Genomic DNA, 15,057 nt, shown 5'->3' on the forward strand with positions numbered 1-15,057 from the left:
AACCCCAGTCATCTTCTTCTCTTCTGTTTTATGGCCGAACAACGAGATGACGCATTACCGCCACCACGTGGCAAGTAATGTGTAGTGACAATATTCAAAATGTTATAAATCAGTAGTATAGATGACAAGATTGAATTAAACTGAGTTACTTACATAAATATTTCACAAAGCCACAAAAAGGTAATTAGATCATGCATGTTTTTATTATTTTTATTCAAGTTTAGCCAAACAAATCTGAGATGATTATAAAAACAGTTAATGAAACACTGTTAAAAGCACTTCCATGAAATGAATCATAAACATTCAAGATCATATCACTGAGATTGCAAGTAAAATTTAGAAATGTGCCTTTAAACGTAACATAAGACACATGTAACAACTCCTTCAACAAATCCCTGGAGTCAGTGCCATGAAAAAAAAGAATCTGTGAAATAAGAAGTTTAATGGGAAAATATACAGAGGAAAATATAAAATAATAAATAAATGCAGAATGTGAATTACAACTTAATATTTTAAAAAATTACTTTTTACTTCTAAAAATGTACTTATTGATTAGTTTTGCATATAAATTACTCTATTTATTTTACCAACTTTATATAATTTCATTTTATCCCTTTACTTTCCTTGCTGTAGTCCCCATTGTTTTTGCATTAAGGAAAAAAGGGATGCAAATAAATAAAAACTTAAAATATATACAGAAAGTGTAATTTATATGCAAAAATAAATCTGTTTTTAAAAACATAATATATACTGAAGTATGAATGTGAAAATGCTTATAACCATTTACCTATTTCATTACTAATTCTTGTATAATTTCTCTTAATGTTTTTACCATTTTAATTACTTATTCTTTTAATTATTCTTAATATTTCTACATTTATTTCCCTTTTTTCTTTCAGATCGATTTTATGGCATGCTTGACTCCACACATCTCCTCTGTTCCTGTTGTAACATAAATAAAGTACAAAAATCTCCCTGAGTGTTTCTTTCTGAGTGTCTGAATTCCCTGTGAACAGCTGTGTTTGTTTGTGCAGTTTCAATATGGCTTAAGAACACGACAGAAACAATCCAAGAACCCTTTGTGGATTTCAACTCCAACTGAACAAACTTAAATAGTGAAATACAATCTGACAACTGTCAAAAATACTGAAATGTTCATGTTGTGATGTGTCAGGGTGTTTGTGTGACGCAAGTCATCGCTCTGTACCTCAGTGAACCAATGAAAGTAAAAGTGTTCCCTCTTCATCCTTTAAGTTAGAAAGTGTGTGAATACATACGCGTGTGTGTGTGTGTGTGTGTGTGTGAGGTGCTATGTGTGGTTCATGCCACAGCATTCCTGAGATATCTGGTGCCACAGTGAACAACTGTTTCCCTTTAAAACTTTATTTTAAAGATAAAATCTACTCTGTTCCTCAAAGGTTTTGTTCAGACTGCTCTGACTCATTCCATTAAAAGCTACATGACATCCTCCTCCTGTTGTTCCTCTTGTTACTGAGGACTGAGCAGGTGGATGATTCTCTTTCTTAACTTCCTTGTGTGCTTCAGCTCGTCCTCCCCCTCATCCTCCTCCCTTCTTTCTTTGCTCTCCATCTAAAAACATGTTTGGTGGAGCTCTTGTGTCACTTGTCTCCCCCTCTCCTACTACATTGTGATCCCAGCGTACAGCTCTTCTATATGGGGTCTGAAGTGTTGCCGCAGTTCGTTCCTCTTGGCCTTCATCGTAGGAGTGAGAAGGCCGTTCTCGATTGAGAACAGCTCGGTGTGGATGTAGATGGCCCTCACCTGAGGGACACACACACACACACAAGTTGTCAGGTTGTGTTGTAGAGAAGAATAATGTTTCACTTCCAGAAAAGTATTTTACAAGAATACTACAAAGACAGACACAGATATTTCAACTGTGAGCTGAGTTATGAGCCGTTGTTTTACCTGCTCAAAAGACTTGAGGCCTCCTTCTTTTCCCAGTCGCACCATGTCCTCCAAGATGGCTGCTTTCACATCCTGTGCAGATGGAAAAAGAAAGGAAGTACTCATAATGATGATATCACAAGTTCTTTCAATGGACAAGCAGTGCATGGGCTATGGTACAGGACAATCTGGCCCAAATCACAACAGAAATTCACTTCTAAGCTCTTTTTCGTTCTCTAGGCAGCTCACAATTGGATTCTGATTCAGAGGACTACGATTCCATCATAAAACCATTGAACCAGGTTCAACTTTTTTGCAACAAGAGGCGTCATTTAGCCTTGTAGACCCTTGTTGGGAATAATTGTTGTTTGTGAGGAGAGAGAAATGGATTCACAATGTGGATACAGGAAAATATGTCCACTGCCTGATTTCACTGTATACTGGAATTAAACTCAGACTTACCGCTCTGCCACATAGATCCTGGTAGTTGCCCTCCAGGCCCAGTGTCTTCTTGGTCCAGCCAGATAGGAAGTCAGGGTCAGGGACCACCACTGCTACCAGACATGCCTGAAGGTAAACAATATACACAAGTCAAAGTGTGGGTTAGTCTGAGCTCTGTAAGACTGGTTGTTGTAATGAATATAATATCTTCAATGGTGTCATCAAGTGTTTCAGCCTAATAATCCCAATAACATTGAGAGAGGCTAAAGGTAAATCTGACTACTGGCTTGTATGGCAGCGCTTTGAAAGCTATGTGGCCCGCTCAGTAGATCAGACGTCATTACCTCTGTGCCGTTTTTATTCTATTTATTTATTAAATAGTTCCAAAAAGCTTTGACACACATGTGAACAGAACACGTCCTCCACCCACCTGCAGGCTGTCTCCATGTACAAAGACATGTGCCACTGCATCACTCCTCAGGTAGATAGTCTCTATCTTTTCAGGAGCAATGTACTCCCCCTGTGCCAGCTTAAAGATGTGCTTCTTCCTGTCCACGATCTTCAGTGTTCCATTCTGGGAAGATACAATTCCCAAAGCATTAATGTCTAAACAAATACAAAATGTCAACAGGCTGAGATTCCAAAAACTTTAAGGATCTAGCTCAATGTAATGAGCTTTCATTAAAGTTTGTGAAACTATGTTTGGACTTGAGTCGAACAAACTGAGGGTGTTATAAAATGAACCTACTGGAAGCCATTTTCCAATGTCTCCTGTGTGAACCCATCCATCTGCATCAATAGTCTCTGCTGTCTTCACTGGGTCCTTCAGGTAGCCCCGGAACACGTTTGTACCCTTGACACACACCTACAAATCAACATGTAAACACGGGTGTGAACGACACACATTATCATAAATATGTAAAAGACAGCATCTCTGTGATGACTCATTGGTCATGGCGTTTTTACCTCTCCCTCTCCGTTTACTGCCAGATAGTTCATCTCGGGCACATCAACCAGTTTGATTGAGTTACAGGGCAGAGGAGCTCCAACGTGACCTGGTGACGTGAGGTTGAGTTTAGTTCTCGTTCTGCTCACTTTTAAAACTTTACGTGTCATGGTTTACAAAGAAAGAATACTCGTACCTGCGCTCCAGTCTCCTGGGATGTTCATTGTGCACCCAGCAGTGCACTCTGTTTGTCCATAGCCTTCATAGAACTGGAAGAGAACACAAACTAAGATTAGCCTCATTCTTAAACAATCAGAAGATTCTGGAATGTAGAGCTGATGAGGAGCACAGAATGATGCGGATGAGCTGTGTTACGTGTTTGTTACCTGACAGCCTAATGCAGCTCTGAGGAAAGTGAGAACAACAGGAGAGATGGGGGCGGCTCCTGTGAACATGAGACGAACGCGACCGCCGAGGCTGTCCTGTAGAGGGCAGCACACTTCATTAATGCTGGCACTTACGGTGACAACAGAGTCACATCATCAGCTCGAGGAATCCATCTGCACCAATCTTATGCTAGGAACACCTCCAACTCATGCACACAATGCAGTTTTAGACCAGCACTTTGGATTGACAAATCATTTTACCACAATAGGACAAATCACAGTTTAAAATGAAAGAACACTCCACTTCAATTATCAACTAAATCTAATAAATTCATCTGCTCCAAAATAAATTATTTTAGATATTTTAGGGCATTTTATTGAGAGGACAGTGTCGCTGTAGAGAGAGAATAAGGGAAGACATGCAACAAAGGGCCGGGTTGGAACTGGACCTGCAGCCACTGCAGGAGGCCTTAAGTCTCCGTATACAGGGCACCCGCTGGTTCACCAGGTAGCACGGCTGCTGGTAAAAGTGCTGCTAGCTATAGCATTAGCTGCCCAGCTTAAAGAGACAGAGTGAACAAAGCATCTTTACCAGAGATGATACCAAATCAACAGTGATGAGTCTGTGATTTCAGTCTGTTTCACAATAAGATAGTCAACAGCCATACAACGAGCCTCATTTTTGAATGAAATCAAGTTTTTTGGAAACTTGTATCATCCACCCCTGGACATGTAGGAGTTTAAACTGTGCAGTGTCAGAACAGGAGTTGTAACTGTGCTGGTTCTGTGTACCTGGACCTTCCTGAAGATTAGTCGATCCCAGATACTGTCTCTCCTCACGATGCCTTTCATCAGCTCTGCCTCCTTCCTCCTGTAGGCAAATCCCAGCAGCCAGCGCTTCAGAGAGGTGTCGGCCTGGCCAAAGATCTACAAACACACAGACACACACGGCTTAGTTATATGAAACAGCATTAGTTCTATTATCATGGTAAATGGTTTGTATTTATATAGAGCTTTTCTAGACCACTCTTTACAGTAGAGTTCTCCATTCACACACACATCCATATAATGCTTCTATTAGATAGCCCTTGATCATCATCCTCATTTAAATCTCTGCTGCACTCGTGCAAAATGGAGGTAAGTTGAAGCAAGTGTTGCTAGTTTAAGATGTAAATATGAGCAGTGTCAGACATTCAGCAGCAGCTGGAGCACCGCTTTAACCTTTTGTCCTAACATCAGTGTGTCCACCTACCTTATCATACATTCTGTTGAGGACTCGGGGCACTGCAGGAAACACAGTCGGTTTGAGCGTTTTCAGGTCGTCTGCCAGCCGACGAATGTCCCCCTGGAAAAAGCCGATCCTTGCTCCATGGACTAACATCACCCCCTGTCAGCAAAAAGGGTGAAAGATGCAGAAGAGGAAAGTTAAGAGAGAGTGATTATAGAGAAGTTGTAGGAATACAAATTTATCTTGGGTGACAAAAGAGAACACACCTGTGCCACTCTCTCAAACATATGAGCCAATGGCAGGAAGGATATGTGGACATCACTGGCACTAAAAGGATACCAGGTCTAAAACACGTTCACATATGGACAAGGATACATGGACATACCGGTAGACACACACACACACACACACACACACACACACAACAACAGACAGGGAGAGAAAGACATCAGTGATGATGTTTGTACCTCCACCACTCTCTCAAACATGTGGGCCAGAGGCAGAAAAGACAGCATCACATCCTCTGAGGTGGTCTGAGAGTATGACTGGAGAGAAAAGCAAAGAGATTATCAAAGCCCCTCACCCTATATCTAAGACATGTTGGTGGTTTTTCCTTCACACCGTCTGACTTTCTCGGCTCCATCTTGCATTACACTCACATTGCTCTAACCTCACTTTCTCTTTTTACTCACTTTCCTACCTATCTTGTGCTCCCGGTGGCCACTCTGAGTTACTCCTGGCAATTAATGTGCAGTTGCTCGCAGAGCAGTATCACAACAGGAGCAGTGTTTAAATTCAAAATAATGTGGTTTCTCCCTTAGCCTCCACCTCGTTATCTAGGAGAGGAGGCTGTAGAGGAGAGGACAAGGAACCTGCCTCCTTTGAATTAAATTGATCTAAAACTGCTTCTATTCCAAAGACTATGGCAAATAAACTGTTGTTTCACTGTGACTTAAGCAGATTACATGTTTCATCAGCCTCTCTCACCTCTGTCAATTTGATGAAGGATGAGCAGTTGGACACAATATTCCCGTGTGTCAACATAGCTCCCTTTGGATCTCCTGAAAGTGCAAACACACACACACACACCTTTAGAGAGCAAGTATACATTTTGTATGTATTGATGGAAATGAGGGTTGCTGCTGTAGTGTTATGGGTGTTCTGGCACATGTGGTTCTATAACTTGCACAACAGCCACAGTGTTTTTTTATGGACATAAAACTTGTTTACGTTACAGACCCTACTCAGTAATCCCTGTGTGGACACTGGGCTAACACTTTTCTTTTCTTGTTAGATTTCTGCTGTAATTGGTAAGACCAGTGTTGTCATGAATTTATTACCTGGCAGGAAAATTTCCACAATTTCCACAACCAATAGGAATTATTTTGGGTGCTTTTCTCCATGTGTGTCTCACCTGTTGTTCCGCTGGTAAAGCAGATGACTGCCATGTCGTCAGGCTGCGGAGGCTGGAGGGATGATGATGTAAAAGGTCAAACAGTGCCACTTTACACAACTTAATCATTGAGAGAGAGAGAGAGAGAGAGAGGTCTTTTACAGGCCACTGCTTACAGTACTTACCACTGGTTGGTGGTGGTTGGCTTTTCCAATAGCCTGCAGAACAGGAAACTTTAGTTAATTTAGTCAATAGAGATGGAATATAAGAGGACAAAGAAAATACAAAAACTAAAAAGCAAGACAACTAGAATGAAGTCAGCACAAGAGAAAAACTAGCAAGAAAAAAGCTAGAACAGAACGTAACAGAAGTATTAACAACAAAATCAAATAACAAACAAATCAAAACTGGACAACAAGGGGAAAAAAAACATTAAAAAAGGAGTGAATGAGGAACAAAATAAAGAGGAAGGGTGGGGACAGACGTTGCCTGCTGACCTCCATCTCTTGCAGACTGAGGATGTGGATTCCAGCCTGTCTCCCCCTGCTGACCAGGTCAGGACTTGGTGTCTCCATTAGAACGATGGTTTTCACAGTGTGTTTCCTATTCTTCACACAGTCAAGTACCAGGTTGACTTTATCTACCACGTCACACACTATAGTGTAGATGGACGCTGCAGAAACAAAAAACAAACCCATGTAGAACAATCACCAGCAGCTTTTCACCAACACTAACAAGACACATAAGAAAACATGTGTATTCAGGTTGTTGTTACTGTGGTTTACCTTTGTCTATAATGTAGGCAATGGCCTCTTTTCCCAGGGTGTCGTACAGAGGGACTGACACCAGCGAATATGTGTAACATGCCAGCTCAGTGATGGTCCACTAAAACCACACACAAATAAAAACATACAAAGAAATGAAGATCACTGTGGACTGTTTGAGGATTGACTTGATTTCGGGGTTAGGCATTTAGGTTTGATGGTTAAGGTCAGGGTAAGGGGCTCGGGAATGCATTATGTCAATGAGTGTCCTCACTAAGATAGATGTACAAACATGTGTACCTCAGGTCTGTTCTGAGAGAAGATGCCGATGTGGGGGTCGGTGGTCTTGGAGTGCCCTTTGTGAAGAAATGCGGAACCTAGATTCTCTGTTCTCTCCTTTACCTAACACACACACACACACACAATACAAGGTTAACATGGTGCTGGCAGTAAAATTACTATTCATGCAGTCCTGTTATACTAGATAAAGAGTCCTGATGAGCCAACAGAACACCGAAAAAGCTGCTATAACGTATCAAACAATATGTATATGTTTGCCGCAAACTTGAAAATGTTCATTACAGCCCTGGTTTGTAACGTGAGTTTCTAGTTTTCAAGGTTGAGTTGAGATTTGAAAGATCCTACAGAGCTGTGGACAGCTTCACGACAAAACTAGTAAAATGCCTTTTTAATACTTCCATGTGAGAGGAAATACAGTTCAAATACAATAACAGTCCACAGAGGTCACGTTAGGGCAGCGCGATGGTAACCCGGTTACGCCCGGGGTCGTTCTTTGCAGAAAACCTCCCGCTGCGTTTTGCATGTGTGAGGGGCAAACTGCCTGTGAAGTCCACGGCCAATTCTCTGGATTTGACCCACAGGTCATGTCTGAAAAGAGCTTATGTGTGATACTCTGATACGCTGCCTCTTGCCCGATGTCAGCTAGGATTGGCTCCAGCTCACCCTGTGACTCTCTAACACTAAGTGGTATAGATAATAACAGGGGGCCATATTTCCCCCACCTTTCCACCTGCTACCATTGTGGTGGTAGCAGGTGTCAGTGAGTGCTGGTACTACTGTCCAGCTGGAGGCCGTAATACTTTTACAAGGTGAGCTGCTGTTGTTGAGTCTTACCGCTCCATAGGACATCCATTCATAGGGCTGTTTTGGTTTCCTGGAGCCCAGACAGGGACCATTATCTGGAGGAATAAAGGAGAGACACAGATGGGGCAAGAGAGGAAAGAAGAAAAAAAGACAATGAAAAGCAGAATGAGAAATTCAACTTAAAACATATCACATATCAGATCCTCTAGTGTATATTCTGTGGCCGGCTGGAAAGGTACATACTGGGCAGCAGTATAACAACGTTTACTGTAGAGGTACGGTGCCGTGATGTAACCGGTGATGGCTACTGACTCTAAAGGTTCACTACTTTTGTCAAAAAAAAAAATTAAAAAAAAAATCACCCTCCATGAAAATATATATTATATAAATATATATATAAGCACATTTAGTTTAAACCCCTTGTATAAGGAAACATTTGTATATTATCAGACAGTAGCAAGTCTAACAGGCTGAGGAGTAACTCTTCAACTGATGCACTAATCATGGTCACATCGTGTTATTTGTAACTTACTGGAGACTCTGGCTCCTCTGAGGAAGAACTCATACATTGTCCTGCCATCATCGTACGCATGAGACAAGTCACCACCTCCGTTCAGAAGAGGTGATCTGCGTGCAAAATCTCCACCCTGTGTTGGTAAATGTTGGTTTTAAACAATATTATTTATCTTACAGCAATTCCAAAATCGGATTCAGTGTCTTGACTTTATTAAATTTATGTCAAGCTCACGTTTGCTTGATGGTGAGTAAAAAGACCTACATTTTCTATCTAATTTAACATGTGATTTCACAAAAATAGAAGATACTATCCATGAGTCACACATGGACACACATTGCTGTAACAGAACAGCAGAAAGAGGCAGGGTATTGTCCTTGTAGTGTAATTTATTGCCCTTTAATTCCAGCCAGCTTTGTCACTTTCCATGTCAATGTCCCTCTTGCTGAGTTTTTCTTCTGTAGGTTACTTTCAAGCTGAGATGGAAGGGACCATCTGACCTGAGAGTCTACTAACTGGACTAGCAGGGCCCAGATAGTTTTGCAAAAAGATGATTAATTCATTGTGCTGAGTAAAATATAAACTGTTAAATTTTGAATCATCAGCAAATTTGGCTCTTTGTAGAAAAACTGCTTGAACTGAAAACGTAAGACCTTAATTACAGTAGCAATGTTGTAAGACATAAAAAGCATCAGTATCACTATCCTGCATAAAATCTGGTGCTGGCTCCATCAATTTTCATACACTTTATATTCAATGACATTCAACAACAGCTAAGTTATGTACTAATCTTTCCTGGATCTGAACAGTTTAACTTAAAAAAAATCAGATCTAAACCAGCAAACTTGACTGAAGCAATTAAAACTCACCGGAACCTCAACTGACTGCATGTGGAGGTCACAGACTGACGGGAGGGCTTTGGGGCGCGTTGCAAAGTAGTATGCAGTCGCAGCAGCAACTGCCCCCATGCTAACAAACACGGGGGTAGAGACGCTCCTGACGTACTGACGAACATCATCCAGATCGGGCAACCTCAGCTTCTGGAAGATCTCCTGGCTCAGCATGATGCTACTGGAGAGTGTATTCAAAGAGGGCCTGTTCGTATGTTTGGGTGGAGTAGCAGATTTGTTTGTGTGTGTTAGATGATTTCACGCTGGAATAATGGCTGCGGTGTGTTTGATATCAGCGAGCACTCTCTGCAGGCCTCAGGAGGAGGTGGAGCTTCACTGAATGCCCTGAGGTGAGGCGTGTGTGGAGGGATGTGAGCCAGGAGAGGGCCTAGAGTGAGGAGGAGAAGACGGGTCATTCATTTGTTCCACAACAACACTGAGTCTACAGACATGCTAATGAATGTACCTGGCTGCGCCTATACACGCTGTGAGCTAAATGGTACAATGCTGATGTTTAGCAGCTAACATTCACCACGTTTATCATCTTTAATTTACCCCACTGCTAACTGCATATTAAAAGCACCGAACACATCATACAGATGATCAGTTTTAAACTGCTGCAATGGCAAATTCAAAATGATATCATACATTGTCCTGCCGTCATCGAACACATGAGACAAGTGACCACCTCCGTTCAGAAGAGGTGACTAGAATAATAATAATGGAAGATTGGCTCATAGAGCATAATTAGATCACAGAGAATATCATCTATTTAACAGATTATATCTGGATAGGTTTAGAAGGTGTCAAATGAAAGATTGTCATGGTTAAGACAGACAGAGACAGACAGAGACAGAGAGAGAGGTGTTTAAGAATAAATAGATTAGAAACAGAGTCTGAGACGATGTCCTCAGGCCAAAAGATTCCAAGTAAGAGATAAAACTGAGACAACGCTGATCAAGAACAATCCTCTGACTGATGGGGACGAGGAGCTACTCTCGCCAGATTGGTGGGGGCTGATATGTTGATTACATGTCTTAAAGGTACAGTGTGTAGAATTTTGTGATATCTAGTGTTGAAATTACATGTTGCAGCTGAACCCTCTCCTTCCAAACATGAAAAAGAAACTGTGGTAGCCTTTAATTCAAAAGGTGTTTCGTTTGTCCAGTTTAGACTAATGTAAAAAAACATGGCGGCCTCCGTAGAGAGGACCACCTCCATGTAAATATAAAGTCTTTGAATATAAAGGGCATTTTCTGGGGTAAAGAAAACTACAGTTCATTCAATTTAGATGAAATGAACTAGTGTATTATTCTACATTAGATTTCTGCCAATAGATCCCTTTCACCTAAATCTTACACACTGGACCTTTAATAGGTTGGGAATTAAAAAAAAAAAATAATAATAATAAGGGAGAATAGAGTTTAAAATAGTGATTAATATTTAAAACTTACTCTTGACTGATTAGAGTTAGCGTTATTAAAAATCACTACAACATATATCTTTTAATGACACCTTTACTTTAAAAAGACATGATACTTTTTAACCTGACTACAGATTTTCTTCTTTATGGCGCCTGTTCAAAGGCAGTGGCCTGTTACAAAAACAATATTGCCTGTGCATGTGGGTGTTCGCAGTGTGTAAAAAAAAAAAAAAAAAAAGGGACTGAGGATGAAGGTTATCTATTACTTTGTTCACTCATTAAGCATATAAATGTGAAGAAAACAAAAATATACTATTCATACCATGACTGAAAAGTAAATGTTCTTAAAGCTCTTTTCAGTTTTTGGGGAAATTAGGAAGCATTATTATTACTACAGTCAGATGATAGATATTGTTATGATGCAGCCTCAAATCCATAATCCCACAGTCACTGAGCTAACTCAACAGATAATTGCACATTTATCATGAATACACTTCACAACTTCCAAGAAGAAAGAAGATGTAGTAGTAAGTATAACACCGCTAACCTCTCAAGCCTCTTGGATGTGAAAACCTTTATGAAACTAGACACGCCTAGAGCTTTCAACAAACTACATGGAGAGAAGACAACTTCAGTCTACTTCCACTTTCTATGAGCACCACACAGATGAATGTCCATCTGTCCTGCAAATGTCTCACCTGTAACAGAGAGCAGCCAGGTGAAACAGCAGCTGAGCATCCAGTAAGAGCAACCTTGTGAACGCCGAGTATACTGCAGCTACAGGATGCACTGATATACTACTGGCACTTAACACTCCCACTGACTCTGTTACAAGGTGATGTGTTGACCTCTGCTAAACTACCAATCAAAGGTCAGACTGGCTCCAGGGAGGTCTCTCATTGGCTAGTTGTGGCAAGACAGGCGGCCCGACGGTTTCAAAGACTTGATGCAAACAATCGTTTACCTTATCCAAAGACAAGATCAATGAGACAGTGACGGTTGAGGGGGCACATTATTGTGAGATAGGATTCATCTAAATAGTACTATTAAAAGAGCAACACTGCAGTGAGCATAAACACATCAGTAGCTTGTGTCTTAAGACTGTATTAGAAATACAGCTTACCTGCAAAAGCCAGCAGGATAAAGCAGTAGCTCGCTCCACTCACCTTTACCCCAGTGACCTATGAGTCCTGACCAGTGTGGGGTCAGCTGAGATGATTAGACAGAGTCAGATAAAAGCTGATCGGAGGAAAAACTCCAGAATAGAGACGACTCCGACCTGTTGACAGTGAATTCTGCCATGTGCTGTTGTGTCTTTCATAATAGGGCTGTGTTTGCTGTTTCAGAGTCTATGGATTAATTGTTTTCATTAATGAAGTGGGAAAAATATAGGAAAAGCCCATTCATTGAAAAGCCTTATATTGTAAGATTCCATTCTATATTGCCGACACAATTGTCCTGAATCTGAAGTAATTCCGTTTATTGACACAAGTTGAATAAAAAAGCAGATACTGTTCAGCATTTTCTTTTGACAAATGGTTTAATTGATTAAAATGAAACAGATTCCTTTCTTGTCTATTGATGGACATCTTATTTAACTAATCGTTTAAACTCTGAAATACATTAGTATGTATCTATAATCAGGCAATGTTAAAATTGAGTGGACTGCTGAAGAACTTCGCACATGTGTCAGTATGTAAATGCATGATACAGATATACTGCTGTTTATTTACCTTAACACATTCAGCTGAGTGAGTGAGTGAGTAAAATAAATGATTGAATTGTCTGTTGTTATGCTAGTCTGGATTATCAACCAGGCAAAAGTGAAAACTGTCTGAGTGACACCAACAGCACCAGGTTAAATGTATCTCAACAATGTTCCTGATTTAAAAGTTGAAAATGTGTTTGATAGTATGCACAACTGAAGTACAGTAAAAGACTAAAACCAACAAACCAGAATGGCATCAGAGTGCAAACCTCCATCAAGGCCCAACATTCCCCTTAAATTCAATCAAGCCGCACCAAATTTCACACACATCAGTCCTTTAACTATGCTTAATTTTTTCATCCAGATCCATGAATTATTCCCTGAGCAATCAGTGTAAATAAAAAAAAAAAACACTAACAATGTTAAAGAAAGTGACAAATAAATGAAGAGGTAATTATACAAGTTTTACTGACCTGAATTATCCAATATTTCACAAAAGAATTAATAATAAATGATGCAAACTCAAAAATGTGAACAACAGTCTTGCATTCACTTAAACAATTCAGTCTTTATGGACACTGCAATACAAAAAGAACATCTTGTGTGTCATGAGGTCATTTCAGTTGAGCTTCATAATTTTCAGTGAGCCTGACATAGACCCATTATCAAACAACATATTTAGGCGACTGAAACAAACTTCATTATAAGTAATGTAGGTCCATTTCAGCTAAGTATCAACACTGTTGTCTCATGATCCCAAAAAAACCAACACATTTCTGTTTTGCCTGCCTATCCTTCAAGCCTGCCCTCTTCCTTGTCTCATTTTCCCTTTATTCTTTTCTTCTGTAGATCCTTCTACAATCATTGGAAACTTTAAATTTCCCATGATGAGACTGTGAAAAGAGACGGGTGCCCTGTGTGTGCACCACCACATCAAGCCTGAAGACTCTGCAGACAACACGTCTCACACTACAGTGAAATGAAGCCCATATATATCCTGGATAAAAACAGTGCCATCTGGAAGTCAAGTCTATGCAGTCGTCAACACACACGCTTGACCAATCATGTCTCAGCTCATGACGTTTCACCTTATTTGTGGTGATCAAGACGCTTTGGCTTCACTTTCGTTTAGCATCGTCTACGTTCCGGGGGGATTGTGCTCCATGTCACAAAGTAAAAGCCTCAAACAGGTTTCATGAACATCACAGTGAGTTCAGTGAACTTCAATGACCTCCACAGCTTGAGCGTGCAGCAGACGTTATGTGATGCAGTCATGTCAACATGAAGCAGAATCTCAGAGGAAAGTTTCCAACAACCCTGTGGAGTCTATGACACAAAGCCCTGATGCTGTTCTGAGAGCAGGGGGGGGGGCTACAAACACTGCAAGGCAATGTGCTCCGGCATGTGCACTACCTCCCTCTGATCAAACTGAAAGTCAAACAGGTTACACTTAAAGCATCAGGCATCAATGTTATATAGTGACACCAAACAAGCAGGAAGTAGCTCCAACCAAACATTCTTCACCTATGTTGCATGCATGTTGTTCTGAAGGCATGTGAAGCCTGTGATTCGTTTTTAACCCCTTGAGCACGTGGAGTGTCCCGGTGTAAATAACGAGCTCCACCAGAGAAAGACAGAGGGGCGGGGGGGAAAACCCGAGGGGAGGTCCACCCAGTGAAAGCAGGGTGGGTTCATGGATGTGAGCCAATCAGAGGGGAGTCCCCTTTCACCCCAAAACCTGCAGTGTGCTCCGTACACACACAAAGACACACACACAAAGACACACACACACACTGATGGAGTGGCTTTCATTGACAAACTCCATTCAAAACGTTGTCTCAGGGGAAACTCATTCATAAAAACTACAACTTGCCAGGGGCCCCTTTCATGGAGGCTAATCACCAACGGACACAGATTACATGTGAGCCATTAGCACACGCGGCTAGTTAACGGTCAAAGTCAACGGAAATCAATTCAAACACATATCTCTGGCGTTGTATTTGAGAACAGGTCACGAGTTGTGTTAGTTCAAGTCAGCACCGAATTCAAAAGTACGGAATTAGGAAAATATCCGAATGTTTCTGTCACTCGTGCGCGAGTTTTTGCGTTAACGAGACACATGAGACTAAAACCAGTCTCAAAACAACACCGTTCATGGTTTTGACAGAACACTTTGGGTCAACACCTTGTTAGTAGAAGCAGAACACTACGGGACCAGTAGACCTCCAACCTGTTCTCCGCAGCTCTCCCCGGCTTCTCTTCACTGAACACCACGCGCGGAGGATTGCGGTTAAAAGAAAAGCACACCACCTCCGGTTCAAAGGTTTCAAAATAAAATGTATGCGCTATACA

The 15,057-nt window shown here is 41.0% G+C and overlaps 1 protein-coding gene across 2 annotated transcripts; it reads right to left on the reverse strand.

Annotated features, from left to right (window-relative positions):
* Positions 1-184: 184 nt before the first annotated feature.
* LOC109627583 (long-chain-fatty-acid--CoA ligase 1-like) lies at positions 185-15,055 on the reverse strand. 2 transcript variants are annotated; one of them, XM_020084223.2, is made up of 21 exons: positions 14,936-15,055; positions 9,554-9,962; positions 8,703-8,817; positions 8,201-8,265; positions 7,367-7,468; positions 7,088-7,187; positions 6,800-6,975; positions 6,488-6,520; positions 6,324-6,375; positions 5,897-5,970; positions 5,176-5,253; positions 4,934-5,068; positions 4,474-4,608; positions 3,682-3,777; positions 3,492-3,564; positions 3,316-3,404; positions 3,098-3,214; positions 2,780-2,923; positions 2,371-2,475; positions 1,930-2,001; positions 185-1,782 (listed from the first exon to the last, which is right to left on the reverse strand). In XM_020084223.2, the coding sequence occupies exons 2-21, from the start codon at positions 9,746-9,748 to the stop codon at positions 1,642-1,644; spliced, it is 2,097 nt and encodes a 698-aa protein (XP_019939782.1). In that variant the 5' UTR covers positions 9,749-9,962; positions 14,936-15,055; the 3' UTR covers positions 185-1,641. The 2 variants fall into 2 exon arrangements, with proteins under 2 accessions (XP_019939782.1, XP_019939763.1); XM_020084204.2 differs by lacking the exon at positions 5,176-5,253 and adding an exon at positions 5,377-5,454.
* Between the last annotated feature and the right edge of the window lie 2 nt (positions 15,056-15,057).

Source organism: Paralichthys olivaceus, chromosome 9, assembly GCF_024713975.1.
Source record: "Paralichthys olivaceus isolate ysfri-2021 chromosome 9, ASM2471397v2, whole genome shotgun sequence".
In the NCBI taxonomy this organism is placed as follows: domain Eukaryota; kingdom Metazoa; phylum Chordata; class Actinopteri; order Pleuronectiformes; family Paralichthyidae; genus Paralichthys; species Paralichthys olivaceus.

What these genes read in the sequence shown, in the direction of transcription:
- LOC109627583 (XM_020084223.2), bottom strand. Translation starts at nt 9,748, where the DNA reads ATGCTGAGCCAGGAGATCTTCCAGAAGCTGAGGTTGCCCGATCTGGAT. An exon ending in TGTTTGAGAGAGTGGCACAG is followed by an intron (nt 5,069 to 5,175) that starts GTGTGTTCTCTT and finishes TTTTGCTGACAG; the next exon opens with GGGGTGATGTTAGTCCATGG. An exon ending in CCCAGGAGACTGGAGCGCAG is followed by an intron (nt 3,405 to 3,491) that starts GTACGAGTATTC and finishes TCACGTCACCAG; the next exon opens with GTCACGTTGGAGCTCCTCTG.